Below are 15,239 nucleotides of genomic sequence, written 5' to 3' on the forward strand. Positions count from 1 at the left end.
TGCTAATTGGCTTTAAATGGCAATATTAACAATATTGTTAATTTTGCCAATTAGCAAAAGTAGTATTTGCACTCCAGGTAGAGTGTTCACTTTTAATGTTGTTAAAAAGTCATCAGTTTGTGTATTTTTGGATGCATTAAACCCAGTCCTTTCTCACAGAAGTAGTTGAATAGGGAAGTTAAAAACTGCAAAACGCCATTATTTGTAATCATGATGCTTTTAAAATAAACACTCTGGATAGTTTAGTAATGAAATCTTGCAAGCTTTGTTTAAAAAGCAAACACTCCCCCCCTTCCTCTTGGGCTTAAACAGTGGCTTGTTTAAAAAAACAGTAAAATTCCATAACACTTAAACTCTTTTGAAGTAGTTTTTCAACATCAGCAAGTAATTCTGCAAATTGCTTTTGAAGATGAGGCTTCATTTACTCCAGCGTGTGCAGTCTCATGGAGTGGATTAGTGGGTGTGGAGTGAAATTGTAATTTAGGCTTTTTTTGTGTGCATGTGTCTCTCTGTAGAACACTCCCTATCAGATACATCTCTGTCCTCTTGGAGTAGTTGTGGATAAACCAAGGCTGCTCTGTTTAACAGTCACTTGTAAAACCTTGCAATGTATATAATGGCATTACTTTCATGTTGACTACTAAATACCATTTTTTTCTTCAGGTTTTTTTGTAGAGCACTGTTTTTTGGTTTTGTTTTTGTTTTTTAGTTAGGTCAGTTCCCAGAACCAGCTTCCTGTGTAGTTACACAAATGTCAGTGCTGGGGTAGAGCAGAGATGCGCAGCTGGGATAGCAAAAGGAGCAGCCTTGGTTTCCATTACTTGCACTGTTTTGGGACTGCACCCCAGGACTGAGTGGGTTCAACGCCAACACTTTGCATTTGAATTAGTAGTTGTGTCATGTGATAGCCCAGCATAAGACAGTTCCCCAGTACTGATGTATACATTCAAAAAAAAAAAAAAAAAAGCTACTCAGCTAATGCAAATTAAAATGATTTTATTGATTTTATTTTTTTTTGACTGTGTTGCATGGTTTCATGCCAGCTGAAACTGCTGCCTTTCATTTTGAAAGATATGTAGTACTTTCTATGAAGTCTGTAATTATATAAAAAGAAGACAGCTTTCTTCCTGCTTGCCACAAATCAAACTTTTAAAGTAGACAAAAAAATTACGATATTTCAAACAGATTTCAGATGAAAAATAGTCTGTTCAGGACAGAATTTTTCCTTGAGATGAAGAAGTTGAATATTAATTGTTTTTTTGACTGTTCATTTGCACTGGTTTTTTTTGTGGATGAAGAGTTTTAGGAACAGCGTGGCAGTTCTCTGGCTTCCATAAACAAAAAACCACCCCACTAACTCATTAATAAAAAAAAAAAATTCAACAGGAAGCAATGGAACTTTAGAAGTGTATGAAACAGGTATTTTATTTTATTCTTATCTGGAAAACTTTAGAAGTCCAAACTTGTTTTAGCTGTCTTTCTGTTTGATTTCTGTTCTTCATACAAGTTTCACAGCGTCATGATGACTACTAATGCTTTATTTCTTTTAAAAAAATTCCCAAACTCTGGATTTTTGGGGGTCAAAGCCGATTGTTTATTTATTTATTTATTCACATAGTTTTTTTACATAGCATGTACTGAAAATACTATGAAAAGTGTTCAGGCAGTGCAAGGTAATTTGGTGAGGAGTTGTCTGATAGGGAAGCGAAAAGCATAAAGCCCTGATTTTGTCCTGGAAGTGCAGCTTCTGTGGGCGCTGGAAACATTATGTATCGATTCTGTATAACAGAGAGTTACGGCATTAATAATTCAGCTGGCAAGAAGTGGTTTATACTGGGTTATAAATCCTCATATGTTTCTACTGAAAACCGCTACAGATGTGACATCAGGTTCCATTAAGCTGAAAAAAGAAATGTAACAAGGAAATCTCAACTGATAGAAGCTTTTCTGTAGTGAGTGGAGAAAGGAAGGGGAAGGTTCATTTACAGAGGGGTGAGGGCTTGACTTTTTTGGGGTTATCACAGGGGAAGTCCACTGTGTTTAGCCCATGAACTGTGACTTGAGAAGCAGCAGCTAATACACATCTTTCCCATTGTAGAATCATATATGTTATAAACCAGAAAGTACTGAATTACTGAGTTTCTTTTATTGCAAATTTATCTCTTGGCAGCTTTTACTGATCATAAAAAGGGGGATATGGGTGAAAAGCATTAAGGTAAGACCACTTAAGGAAATAAACGTGGTAGGAGGCAGAGGGAGCTGGCTGCGTTGGTGCAGATTTTTGTCTGTCTCCAAGAGTCAGTTACTTGGTTCCCCAGGAACACTAATCATCTGGATTAACCTGATGAAAACGCATCTAATAAAGTGACAAATTTAGTGTTCTCTCACCATGCTGTTCTGGGCAGCAGCTAAACACCTCAGCAGGAGAACGTGTGGGGAGTTTCCAGATAGAGGCATTGCTGTGCACGTTGATGTTAAATTGTGCAGATCCACTCGTAGAAGATTGGGTGAATGTGAAAGTAAGCGCAATAGAAAATAAAGTTTTACACAAGTTTTTCAAGAAAAACATAACCCTCCTACCTTTAAAATTTTTTTCTGAGAACAGAAAAAAAGCAAAACCTCATTATTCCTCTAGGGAATTTTACTGCCTTATTCCATGTAAATCATTAAACAGGCACTGCACACTTGCTTGGCTCTGCTGACTCTGGTTTAAGACCGTTATTTACCAATTAATTCTCTTATCTGTTTTTCTGTACCTATAGTCTAATTATTTTATTACATGAAGAATGCTCATTATCCTTTTGCATTAAGGACATTAACTGCTTTTGTGTCTCAGGGCTGTGGAAACAGAGTAAATGGAGCAATAAGGACAGAGTTATTTTTATGTTATAATTGCTTCAACTTCTCAAATTGGATTTTTTCACAAATATGGAACATTTAATTCTTGGGTAACTGCTTTAAACCCAGTCCAACTGGTAGAGACCAGGGGATCGTGACTGTTGTTTGCCATTTGAACCCTCATAGCTTGTGCACGTAGCTTATCTATACCATAACGTATTTGTCATTTTTCTTAACTGCCTCTGTTTGTTTACACCAACTTTTGTCTGGGCTCTAACTGAATTGTAAGATCATTGAACAGGAACTGTTCCCACTACATATGTTTAGTGCCTTTCACAATGGGTCGCCAAACGTCATGTTGTCTGTCCTGTAATGTAAACAGTCAGGAGTTAATCATTGTCACGGGCAGGTTTTTTTCTTTCTCTTTTAGTGGCATATGTGAAGTTAGCTTGGTTCTTTTGGACATATGTCTCCTGCATTTTAAATGATCTGCCTGCACAGCCTGTTAACCATTCTCCTAAAAAATATGTAATACAAGGTGTGAAGCCTTTTTTGCTGAGGTGGTTTTGGTGTAACTTTACAGTTCCTGGTCACTTAGACTTTGCCTGTCCAAGCAGAAGTGTTCTGTGGATAAACATGGGAGATGACATTAATTTGGTCACTTTTAAATTATTAAATACTTCAATAAGGCAAATAAGACAGGAGAAGCTTTAGATAGATATTGAGTAAAGATTGTTTCTACTTCAGTCATGCATTGTCTGTCCAGAGTTCATTGCAAGAAGTCATTAAATCGGTGCCAATCTAACATAAATTTTCGTTTTTTTGAATGGTCTGAACTCCCAACAGAGTAACGACAGGAAATCTGTGACTGTAAATCTGCATGTGGAGGATTTATTTTATGCACCCTTCTGTAATATTGTCAAACTACCATTATGCAGAGTTAAAGGAAACATTTAAAGAGGTTTTGTGAGCATTCTTTCACCTGTTACTCTGGCACATTTTCAGTTTACTCTTCAGAATAAAACTTTCAATAAAATACAAGAAGTATAAGCTTTTAATTACTTGTTTAAAACATACATGCAATACAGTTTGTATGTAGCTGTTTCAGAAGCTGTCAGTTAATTCTTTCATACAGAAGCAAGGCAAACCTCTCTGTGTGGCTGCAGGACTTGAAAGGAGACAGGTCAGTGCCCAGATGAACCTCAGCCTTTTTCTCAGGTAGCCAGCTATGACATAGTGCTTCTATATTAGAAAAAAGAAAGAATAATTGTGTCACATTCTCCTTCTCAGTGTCCTTCATGATTTTACAGACTTCTGCTGTGTCAGCCCTTAGTGTGGCCCCATACCACGGTTACTATAAGTTGCATGGCATGGCCTGCTGCTCTACTGTCCCTTTCTCTTCCTCATCTCAAACTGGGGCACCAGAGCTCTAATTCACTTATATTATTTATAAGAAAGATCCCATTCTTTGGGAAGGTCCTTGGTCGTGATTTGTAAAGAAAATCCTACATCGGTCTCTTTATTATTGTGTTTAAGTACTTATTCCCTCAATTTGAAAAAGCTGCACCTACAGAGAAATTGTTAGTCTCAGGAGAGCTGTACACCTCAGCCAGACTCAGGGGGGTTGGTTTGTTTGGGCTGGGTTTTTTTTTGAAGGCTTGGGATGGAATCAGTGTAACACTGTGTATTGGTACCTGTGGAGACACATCTCCCTGTGTATGAGCTGGTTCAAGAGCTTCTCAGGTGGCAGACTGTACATGGGCCCTGCCCTCAGGGAAAAGGAGGAAGGCAGCATTCAAGCTGCCCCAAATGAAAAGTAGAAACTCCCAGTAACTTGTGTCAGACCATGTCCAGGGTCTGTCACATGTGGAGCTCGCCCAGTGTCACCATACAGTCAGTACCAGGGGATGTTTCTTCCTACATCATTAGCACAGCATGTCCTTTTTCTTTTCCTTATGGGCCAGCCTGGACTGAATCTTAGACAAGTTTCTCTAGCAAGCAAAAGTTTATCCTTTGCACAGGCATTCTGACAGCAATTTGACCTTGTTGTTCAGACATTATATTGCCTCAGGTGGTGGAGGAAAGCAAAGGACAGTGATATCACTGGCACAGTGATTCTTAAGGCATTTTCACCAGAGACAGACAGAGTGTAGGTGGGAAAAAGAATGGTGTTTTGATAGGCTGCAGACAAGTCTGACTTATCCATAACAGACGGTGTGAAGAGGCTCCTGCTTGTAATTATGGCACTGAGCAGATGCAGGAAGAGTCTTAGGAAAATGATTTAAAGGATGAAAGGAGGACAGAGAATGTAAAGATCAAGTGAGAGTGACATAAACAGCTCTGTGCAGGTAGGAGTCACATCTGCTGAACTTGCATCCATTGCCAACACTTGTCTAGCAGAGCTCCTTGCAGTGCCTGGTTGTCCTGGAATCACTCGATCCAAAAGGGATTGATGCTCCTTGTGCAGGTTGTCAAGCTTGGGAGCGTGCTGCTGTAATTCTGACTAAGTTACTGATGCCATTGTCATGTCAGTCTCATAGAAAACATGAACAGGACTTGTGACACACATTCAAATAGTATAGAAATGGCTGTTTCTGCTTCCTTTTTGGGGTCAGTGGGGGACTGTTTAATTTGGATGCATTTTGAGGGACTGTCATTTACCAGTCTTCAGCTGCCTTTTGTCAAAGTCATGTAAGAGTGTTCTGGGAAAGCATTGCTGTATGGTTTTTCTGTTCTTAAATTTTAGAGCCAGGATGCCAGGCAGGATGGACATCTCATCTGACCTGATATGGCTTTCTTATGCAATTAGTACTTATGTAAGTGATCTGTCTTCTGTGTAACCCGAAACTAAGTTGTCTCACATGCTGCCTCTCCTGGAATACAGCTTTATTAATTTACAGATACTATATGCACTAGTTCAGCATTGCAACATCACAGAACCTGATCACTGAGCACAGAACTAGTGTGTGATTACTCTGTGATTAAAGATTTACCAAATCGATTATGTGTTACACAAAGTTGTTGCAGTATCAGAACAACTATTCTGAACAGATGAAAGCAAGTGTAAAATAATTTTGACATGTTTTTCTTTATAAAACATCACAGGGCACGTTTCCTGTTTGAAGAATAATTTTTAAGATCTTTCTCAAATGTAATTATATAGTCCTTTCTCCTTTCTGTCATCAGTGTTTAGATCTCCCAGCATTCATTTATACTTACTTTTCTCACCGCATTGAAGGGCACTGTGATTGTTCCTTTTTGACTTCAGAGAATGGACTACTTTGTAATAATGCAATTATATATATTTATTAAGATGAAGAGCATTATGAATTTGAGACAGCTTTTGTCTTTCACAAGGATACTTCTCTTTTTCAGAGGTGATGTTGACCATTGATACTTTTAATCTTCCAGCCGTCTGTAACTGCAGTAATAGCAGAGCCGTATCAAAGACCAGGATAATATGGAATGGAACAGTTTAACAAGTAATCATAGTTACTTGGCTTTTAAAAGCATGAATCTTGATCAGTCCAGCAATTAGTACTTTTGTCTTAAAGATAAGATAGAGATACTACATAGAGCTTGACATAGTTGGTTGGAAACTGGCTGGAATTAATGTTCTGTGAAGTATGTAAAGCACCATAAGAACCATTGGTAACTGTTTACATGCTATTAATAATTAGCAACCTTCCTACTAGTCTGTTAGGAAAGAACCATGCTTTGGGTACAACAGAAACTCAACTCCATACGGTTGGGTTCAAATTACATTTGACTTGGACAATAGGGCATGAATGGGGCTCATTTGAGTTTCTGCCACTGTAAACAAAGAGATGTTGGAATGTTTCATTTGTTTATTGATTTATTTATTTGGACAGGTGCAGGTTGATCATATGAAGTTTGTTTTTTTTTTTTTTATTCAACTATAGGCAGAAAATAGCTTAACAAGCAGTGTCCAGTAAGAGTGTATGATGCTAACCAACGTCTTGACCGGACAGACTCAGATTAATTTAGCCTGTGGCTAGTTTTGAATTTGGGTCTTAAACTAATCATATCATGTTCTAGAGAGAGTGTATTACGTGGGCTTAGAAAATAGAAAAATTACAGATTTTATTTTCTTATTAGTTTCCTTTTAGGTACTAAGTTCTTTCTTTTACTTTCTGCTAAAAATTACGAGCGTGTCTGTGAGGTAGATTCTGTTAATGGTAATGGAGCTCATCCTTGAGAAGAGGTCATTCAGATCTGATGGATCCCATCTGGATGAGGATGAATCTCTAGGGTGTAATTTTCCTCAGCTATTTGACTCTCGTAAGTGCTCCAAAGCAATCAAGGTCTATAATTTGCAAAATGATGGCAGGAGGAAAGAGCCAGGAAGATTGTTGCTGGGATGGTATGTTCAAAAGTAGTACCACAGGACTAACAGCCTAAATTAATGCAAGGAGAGACTTGACTCAGGCTTTTTTTGTCTTCTCCATCAGCTGGGAACCCACATTTCTCCCAAGTGGACACTACAAAGGTAGAATGGATGATGGTAGCACATTTTGGGCAGGGGAAGGTTGAAACTGGAGAAGCAATATGAAGTTATATGCAGAAGACATCATTCTTGGTCCACAGCTCTCCAACTCAAGTTAAATAGAAAATTGCCCAGCAGTCTGCAAACAAGAGAAAATCCTGCCATACAGTTAGAAATAAACCTACAGAAGGATTGAGCTGACCTTACACGTCTAATACCTTAAATTATCTTCCCATACAACACAGCCTATGCTATTACATTCAAGTGTTGCAACTGTGTCTTGCGTCACAGTCCTATCAAAGTTGTTCCTCCGTCTCTCCCCAGGTGGAATGGATTGGATAAGCACTCAGCCTTAACATTTCCGTTCACCCTGAGAATTTGCTGTCTTTATTTCTCTTTCAACGTTATATTGCATTTAAACCATGAGAGGGCTTCTCCCGTAATGCAGACGTTTGGTTGCTGTCAGTGCTCACAGAAGGTATGTGCAGGCACCAATGGAAGCGTAGACTAGAGTTTCTCTTGAGGTGAACAACTGTTTATAATTAGAGTTGTGGGAATGAAGCAAAACCCAGCTAGCAAGCAAACAGTCACTCTTCCAAAAAGCTTGGTAAACTCATAAAGCTCGGGAGCTTAATCTCTGAACCAGAGTGCTTGTTATCTAATCCCCACCAGCTGTTGTGTACTTGGTAGCCATGACATCTGTAAAAGAGCTGAAGGGCCTGTCTATATTGGTTGGCACCTTTACCACCAACTGAACTTGATTCTTCTGTCACTGCTCGCATTTACCTGCTTTAAATCATTAACCAGTTGCTCAGGGTTTGATCATCCATTTAACCATACTTTATAATAGAAACCTAGTGCTGCTTTTCACATTAAGCATATTTTGGGTGTGTAGGTTTTCAGCAGGTCTAGTTTTTGTGTTGCTAATAAGAAAAAAGTATCAACCACAAGAATTTCCTCTGGTTGCGTTCTGATTCCTCTTATAGACTTAGAACTGACCTGGGAGTGAAATCTCTTGACTTGTATTTCAGCTGAAATACATCACACTTCTAATAAGCAGGGTAAGGAATTATATATATGGCTTCACCTGGTGTATGAATTGCTATAGGTGACTGTAGAAGATATAAATGTAAGCAAGTATATACCTGTTCATTATAACTGTGGAAAAATACCTGGTTTTGGGGATCAGTTTCAGCTGTGCTGTAGTGGATATTGTTCTTTTTAAACCCATCTTGGGAAAATAATCCATTTTATGTTTCGCAGTTCTTGGATGAGTGCTGTGACTTCGAACCTGCTTGCTGTTAGACAGTGCTCTCATCACCACCAGCAGTGCAGAGGAACAGCTGCTGTGTAGAACTGAGTATGTTAGGTGTGGACAAAACTGCTATTTTGGGCCTTGTAAGGGGTGAGAGCGAAGGATGTCTTGTTCCTGGATCCCAGGAGTTTAGCTATGAGGTAAATGCCAAGCTGTCCACCCCAGACCATTTCTGGACATGGAAAAACATAGATCTATGGGTTATTTTACTGTTTAAAACGTGGCTGTTTATAGCTTCCTGACACCTTGAATGATTAGCTTGGGCGTCTGAAGTTGATGCTGTGCCCAAAATTGGGCCTAAAGACTGCAGTAATCTTGCATTAGCTGTCATCATGATATTTTGGATCAAAGATTTTGAACTGTCCTAAGACAGTTCTCATCATCTGTAATACTGTCGAAACACAGAAGGATGGTCTCATAAATAAAACCAGCTATACTAAGTTTTTAAAGAAATGCCTGTTAAATTTTGTTAAATTTCATTATAGTATTTTTTTCACTTGGAATTAACTTGACTGATGGATGTTTAATTTTTTTTTCTCCTCAGAATGGTACGAAGAAGTTCTGGGATTTTATGAGAGCACATGACAGGTAAGGATGGAATCACATTATTTCCCATTGTCTTTATGTTGTGTTTCGTATTGTATTCTCTTCCATTGGTCAGATGGTGATGTTTTTTCCCCTCCAATTTCCTCTTCAGTTCTCACTTCTTTTGTTATGCTTACAGGTAGTTCTTCACTGTTTTAGATGGAATTAGCAGAAGTTTTAAAATCTAATGGTTTATTATGTTTTCAGTGAGTTTTGACTTTGCTTGACTATTCAAATATTTGAGTTTTAGTGCATGATTTATTGTATATTTTAGTGATTACATAGAAGATGGAAATGAAAGTTCAGATTGTATGGGATTTTCTTTTTTGAGTGGGAATATATCACCTGAAGGAAGGACTTTTTTCTGTCTTTCTAATTGTATTTCTTCTGTTGGGGAAGAAAAGCAACTAACTCCTGACTTAAGATCAGTTCATACAAGATTATAACAAATAAGGTATATATGAAACAGACCTAGTCTCAGAGTTATTAAAAACTAAAATATTTATGTGGTTTTTAGAAAAAGACACATAAATATTTCAGTTTATCTGCTCATGATAAAAATAAAAAACATAGGCAACAACTTTTTCCTAGAAAAAGCTTTTCTAAATCTATAAAATGTAAAAAATGGGGCAAAACACAATGGCAAAAAAACACTTGTGTCGTAACCAGAACCATGTCAAGAGATGTGTTTTTCTTGTGCTTGAAATAAGTAAAATCAGTTGCATTTTGGACATGGTGCTCTGTTGAGCCCTCTAAATCCTTACAGGAGTCTTTCTGTGTGTAGGTACCTGTGAGGGACATAAAAGGATAGCAACACTTTTTATCAGCATAAAGATTATGAAGGTAAAATTTCCAGCAAGACTGGGAAAGTATTAGCTAGATTAAAAATGCCTGTACTGCTTGAGAATGAGGACAGAGTAGGGAGTGATATTTCATTACTGAACTTCACACTTGCTTTTGGAATTTTTCTGGAAGACAGTTCTGTCTTTGCACTTTGTCTGTCCATATGGGCATGTGCCTGAATTTATGATCGCAGATACAAAGGCTGAAATGATAATTGATTGCTGGAAATTTAATATATGCCCATTGTAGCATATGAATCCAGCCTCAAGTCACAGTGCTGAGAACATGACTTAGGGATGAATTTGTATTACTATTTTTGTTTAAACTGGAGTTTATCACTGTGTGATAATGTGTGAATATATGCAACGAACGGAGTGGTGTAAGTATTAAAGGATCAGTTTTCCATGAACTTCTTGGGAACAGTATTTCTGAAGGACTTTTGTGGGCATTTTTAAAATAGTTGAGAACATAACTTTATAAAAAGGCTACGGCCACATGTCGTGCCAGTCATCTCTGGTCACATAACATTTGTTAGCTTCAGATGTACAACAGCTGCCACCCGAACCTATTAGTGACTACTGTTGAACTGCAGAATGTCTAACGCTCTTTCACGAGGAAATTCATTGCAGCTTCTGACACCAGAGGTAATAATGTGAACTTTCTGTGTAGGAAATCCCTGGTTTCACATAAATTCTGCTTGTGACTAGGAACCCAATTATTATCAGATACATTCGTCAGGTTCGAAATCCCTTATAATGCATTAAAGCCCTACGTGTTGCTGTATCTTAACAGGGCAGCTGTGGTGCTTGTTATATGGAAAAGTCACGTTAACTAGTTGCTGAGGATTATAGAGGACTTCATACTTAGAGAGTTCTTAAGGGTTCTTTACTCTTAATGAAGGATAAATCTTGAAGGAGAGGAGAGCTTTCCAGGACACGTGGTCCTGTTGGTCAGGATTTCCTAGTGCTTATGTCTTCTTGAGGAAGATTGTGGGTGTTTTCCATAGATAAAATCTCTTTTTCATAATAGTTTTTCAGAAGTTCTGCTGCTTCTGAAAGTGCTGTAAGACTCTTAAATGCTCAAAGAAAAACAGCCTTTTTTTAATAAAGCTGTTTACCTAAATTGAACATATGCATTGGAATGTCAGATCTGTAAAGTACACATATGTTTGTATTAGATATTTGCATATAATTGATGTGTATAATGGATTTATTGATGCTCAAGAAAAAAACCTACAACTGTGCTAATAATATAAAACCAGATATTGTGTCTAACTCATGCCTTTGTCTGTCATCCTCTTTTAGCAGCACAAGTAAATGTGCTTAAGATCGACTTCCTTGCTGTATGACAGTGAACCCAGCGTGTGCTGGGTTCCTTTAGAACCCCAGTGTTCTTTCTCATTTCAAATTAGGTCAAGATAGGCAAATATTCAATAGATTTGTATCAGAAGATAGACTTGATACAGGAATATATTTACCACAAGAGATGAAGGTGCATAAATTTATCCTTTCCAACTGTTCAGATGAACAGCTGATTAAATTATATAAAGACAAAAACATGAAGACTTCAGTAGTGCCTTCATTTGCCTAAAGTGTGAGTCACCTTTTAAGATGTCACTGTATATTACAGTAGGGCAAGATGATTTAACCATATGCAGGCTGGAATACCACAAGCACAAGCTAAAATATAAGAATTGTTATTAGGTATTACTGGGGGGCTCTTTTATTTTTTTTTTCCCTTGTATTTATTGCAGATCTGGGCATGAGTCTGCAGTGTGTGGTTCCCGAGCTTTTGTAAGACCAACACCATTCAGAAGTAGAGTATCAGTCCTGGAATCACCGCTGTAATTTGTGTTGAACAAATAATTGCTTGTTATTAATTCCTCCATGCCACTTAAAAAAAAGTTTTCTGCAGTCTATTACTGGTCACACAATAAACTGTTGCCAAGGCAAACCTTCAAAACCTCTGCTGTCAAAAGTCAACTGAGTCCACAGACAAATAAGCAGCATTTCTTACCATATTTAGGTTTAAATTGTAACAGAAGGAAGACCCGGGACACAAGGACATACCCACGGACAGTAGTTTAGTCCTGGAATGTTTTGCCAAGAGACACTGAGGAACCCTCATTTGGAGAAATTCAAGCCTTGACTGGACAAGGCTCTGAGAAATCAGACCTGACTTAGAATTTAGCCTGATTTTGAGCAGGATATTGGATCAGATGATCTCCAAAAGTCTCTTCCCACCCGAAGGTTTCTACGATTTAAGTAGATTAATTACTTAATGAATGTTACAGTTCTCATCTGACAACTGTCAAAAATTTGCAAGCTTGTCAAGAGATCTGTCAACTTCTAAGCCATTTTTCTTTTGGAAAATAAGGAGTTTACTGCTGTCCTGTGGAGTTACATTTTAGTTAATCTTTCTTTGAAACATAAAGATAAACATTACCAGAGCTCATTAGAAGGTTTTATTACGTCCTTAGAAGCAACAGTGAAGTTTACTAAGAATGGACGAAATAAAATAAAAATCCTTGATTACCTCTTTTCCAGTGTAATTTTTGAACAAGTTTATTGAGGTGGTGCTTGTAAGCATTACATAATTCTGGCATGTTGTGCTAGGCAGTGACACACAGCAAAAGATGCTTTCTGCAGTTATTTAATGCACTACTTACTTTTCCAATTAGGTGTAATTTTCCCTTTAATATTCAGCTGGTGCGTTTGCTGATTATTAAACATATCCTTATGAAAATCAAGAAGAATGCAAGCAATGAAAATTTAGATGCAAGGTGTATTTCAAGATTCTTTTTAGACCTGGGTCTGTCAGAACTGGTTAGCAATTTGTGGGGGTGTGATTTGCGGGGTGAGGAGTTGGCAATTTTTTCTAAGGACTCTGCTTTTAAAAATAAAAATCTTGGTCAGGAGAATGTTTGTGGTGATTTTCTGTTAGAAATAGAAACATACCAAATATTACAGGGTAACCATCGATACCTGCAACAAAAAATTATTCTCTAAAACCAGACTCAGGTTACAGTTATATTCTCCCTCATCCTAATTTTGCTATATTTAGTACAGTAAGAGCCTGAAATGTAATACTTAAGTTTTACATTCATCTACTTTATAAAGCAATAGGCCAAGTTCGTTTCAGGTTTCAGCAGCTCCCCTTAAACAGATTCAAGGCTTTTAAAAGACATAATTTGGGAACAGATGAAGGTCATTGTACAGTCATGTGCTCCCTTCTGTGCTTTGAGTAATAACTTTTGAGAACAGGGACACAAGTGTACCTTTTGGTAGTTGACAAGTACAAGGACAGCTTTCCAATTGCATTTGGAATGGGGATAAAGTACAGTTATTGCTGCTTCTCCATTTAAAAGTACGAAAAATTCATTGTAAAGTTCATTACATTTACGAGAAACAAATTCTAGGAAAATGGATTGTGTGCAAGATTATTATGTGAGTTCCTCTCAGGTCTGAAAATATCATCTGACAAGTATAAGGCATTTGGACTAAAAACCTTAAAACTCTGCACATGCATTGTACTCTATTTATGCTGTGTTTTTACCTTCAAAAACGTGTCACAATGACTCAGTTCCTGACTTAAAAATTCTTAATGGAAAAAGCTGAAAGTCTTTTCTTATCTCTCTAAAAAGAGAATGGAAGTAAGTTTCCTGCCTTACAAGATTGGCTTCTTTTAAGTAAAGAAATTAATTAATTTCACATTTAAAACAAACTAATTCCTAATTTAATTTGTTTGCTCAGAGGAAAAAAAATGGCTTAACAGTGTATCAGTTGCAAAGACAACTGAAAAGTGTAGTTTTCCTTCAGGAGGGAGTTTGCAGGGCGAAGGAAACCGAGGCAATCAGCACCTCTGCATGTTGTGTCCTGCAGGTACCAGCCCTGAGGGACAAACAGAAAGTGCTTCTCGAGGCAAGTTAACAATGAATATAACTCAGAAGGAGAGGATGAGTTTATTCATCCATTCCCTCTGTGCTCTGGAGCTACCTGGCTGAGGTTTGGCTGCTGCTGAGGTCGGGGAGTGTGGCTGTGCAGGGGGAGCGTGGAATGTGGCCACCCAACAGCTGCGCCAGGAGCCTCCTGCATCCCAGCCCTGACCAGGGGAGCCGGCCAGGGGACGGGGTCACCAGAGCTGGGAGAGTGGCCTGGAGGAGCCAGGGTTGCTATTCTGGCTCGGTGGCTGTAGCAGGCAGCTATGGAGACAGGGTGGAAGTCATGTGCCCTGACCACATTATAGGAGTGGATTAAATTCCTTCTCCTATTTCATATGCCAGATCGTTTGGGCTTTATGGAAACTTAATCCTCTATGTATTTTTCTGGTTTATGTCCTAGTGTATTATAAGACACCATGAAATTTAACTCAGATGCTTCCTTTGTGCAAGAATTATCACAGCAGCTTTAAAATGGGTAAAATACAACTTTTTAACATCTTTATAGGTTAAAGCAAAGTCTTTCTTGGGTGGCATGTGCCTTTTGCATGCAATGATGTGCTGTTGTGCTGTAAACCTTGTCTGTCTTTGTAATGTCTCCTCCAGGGTGTCAAAGATGTGGAATTTTCTTGATTATCTTAAAAGATAGTGCAGAAGGTAATGCACTGTTTAAAATCAACTGGATGTAGTTCAACAAACAAAAAAAAAAAATCATGAAAAGTTTAGGGAAATAATAGCTGAGAGAAGGTAATGAGGGCCGGGCATGTTCATGCAAAGGATAACACAACTGAGGAGAAAAATTACTGCTTATCACAGAAATGTTCAGGAACGTTATAGAGCAGGCTAGAATCATTTAATTTCATCAGTGATCAATCACAAAACAAGAAATGTGGATCATGTGGAAAGTATTTTTTAAATTAAACACTAAGAAGATGTTTTTACCAATAAGCAATAAGACAGTCCGGGAAGGCATGTTTTGTAATCGCTGTCATTGAAAATGCTCACGTCTAGGCTTGATATCAGTCTATCAAGGATGCTATCAGGATAATGATAATTTTCCTGGTATTAGAAGGAAAAAATGTAGTAGCCTATTAATTTCCTTCAACCCAAGTAATTACACTATTTGTTTGCATATGATATTTGCAAATAAAATGCACTTAGTGCTGTGTTTTTTGTTGTTCATTTTTGGGTTTTTTTGAAAGCGAAGACTTGAC

The 15,239-nt window shown here is 37.9% G+C and overlaps 1 protein-coding gene across 2 annotated transcripts in view; it reads left to right on the top strand.

Annotated features, from left to right (window-relative positions):
* The window catches only part of NUDT14 (nudix hydrolase 14), a 60,609-nt gene that overhangs the window by 18,363 nt on the left and 27,007 nt on the right, over nt 1–15,239 (top strand). The window contains exons 1-2 of one of the 2 annotated variants that reach the window (XM_027894455.1): nt 4,997–5,186; nt 9,205–9,248. In XM_027894455.1, the coding sequence (XP_027750256.1) occupies nt 9,232–9,248 (17 nt within the window). In that variant the 5' untranslated portion in view covers nt 4,997–5,186; nt 9,205–9,231. Of the gene's footprint in view, nt 1–4,996; nt 5,187–9,204; nt 9,249–15,239 lie in introns of those variants that run through there. The other variant, XM_027894454.1, reaches the window with a different exon arrangement.

The sequence above is a fragment of the Empidonax traillii genome, unplaced genomic scaffold (assembly GCF_003031625.1).
Source record: "Empidonax traillii isolate 1590-97213 ecotype Southwest subspecies unplaced genomic scaffold, ASM303162v1 scaffold428:size834259, whole genome shotgun sequence".
NCBI classification, from domain to species: Eukaryota; Metazoa; Chordata; class Aves; order Passeriformes; family Tyrannidae; genus Empidonax; species Empidonax traillii.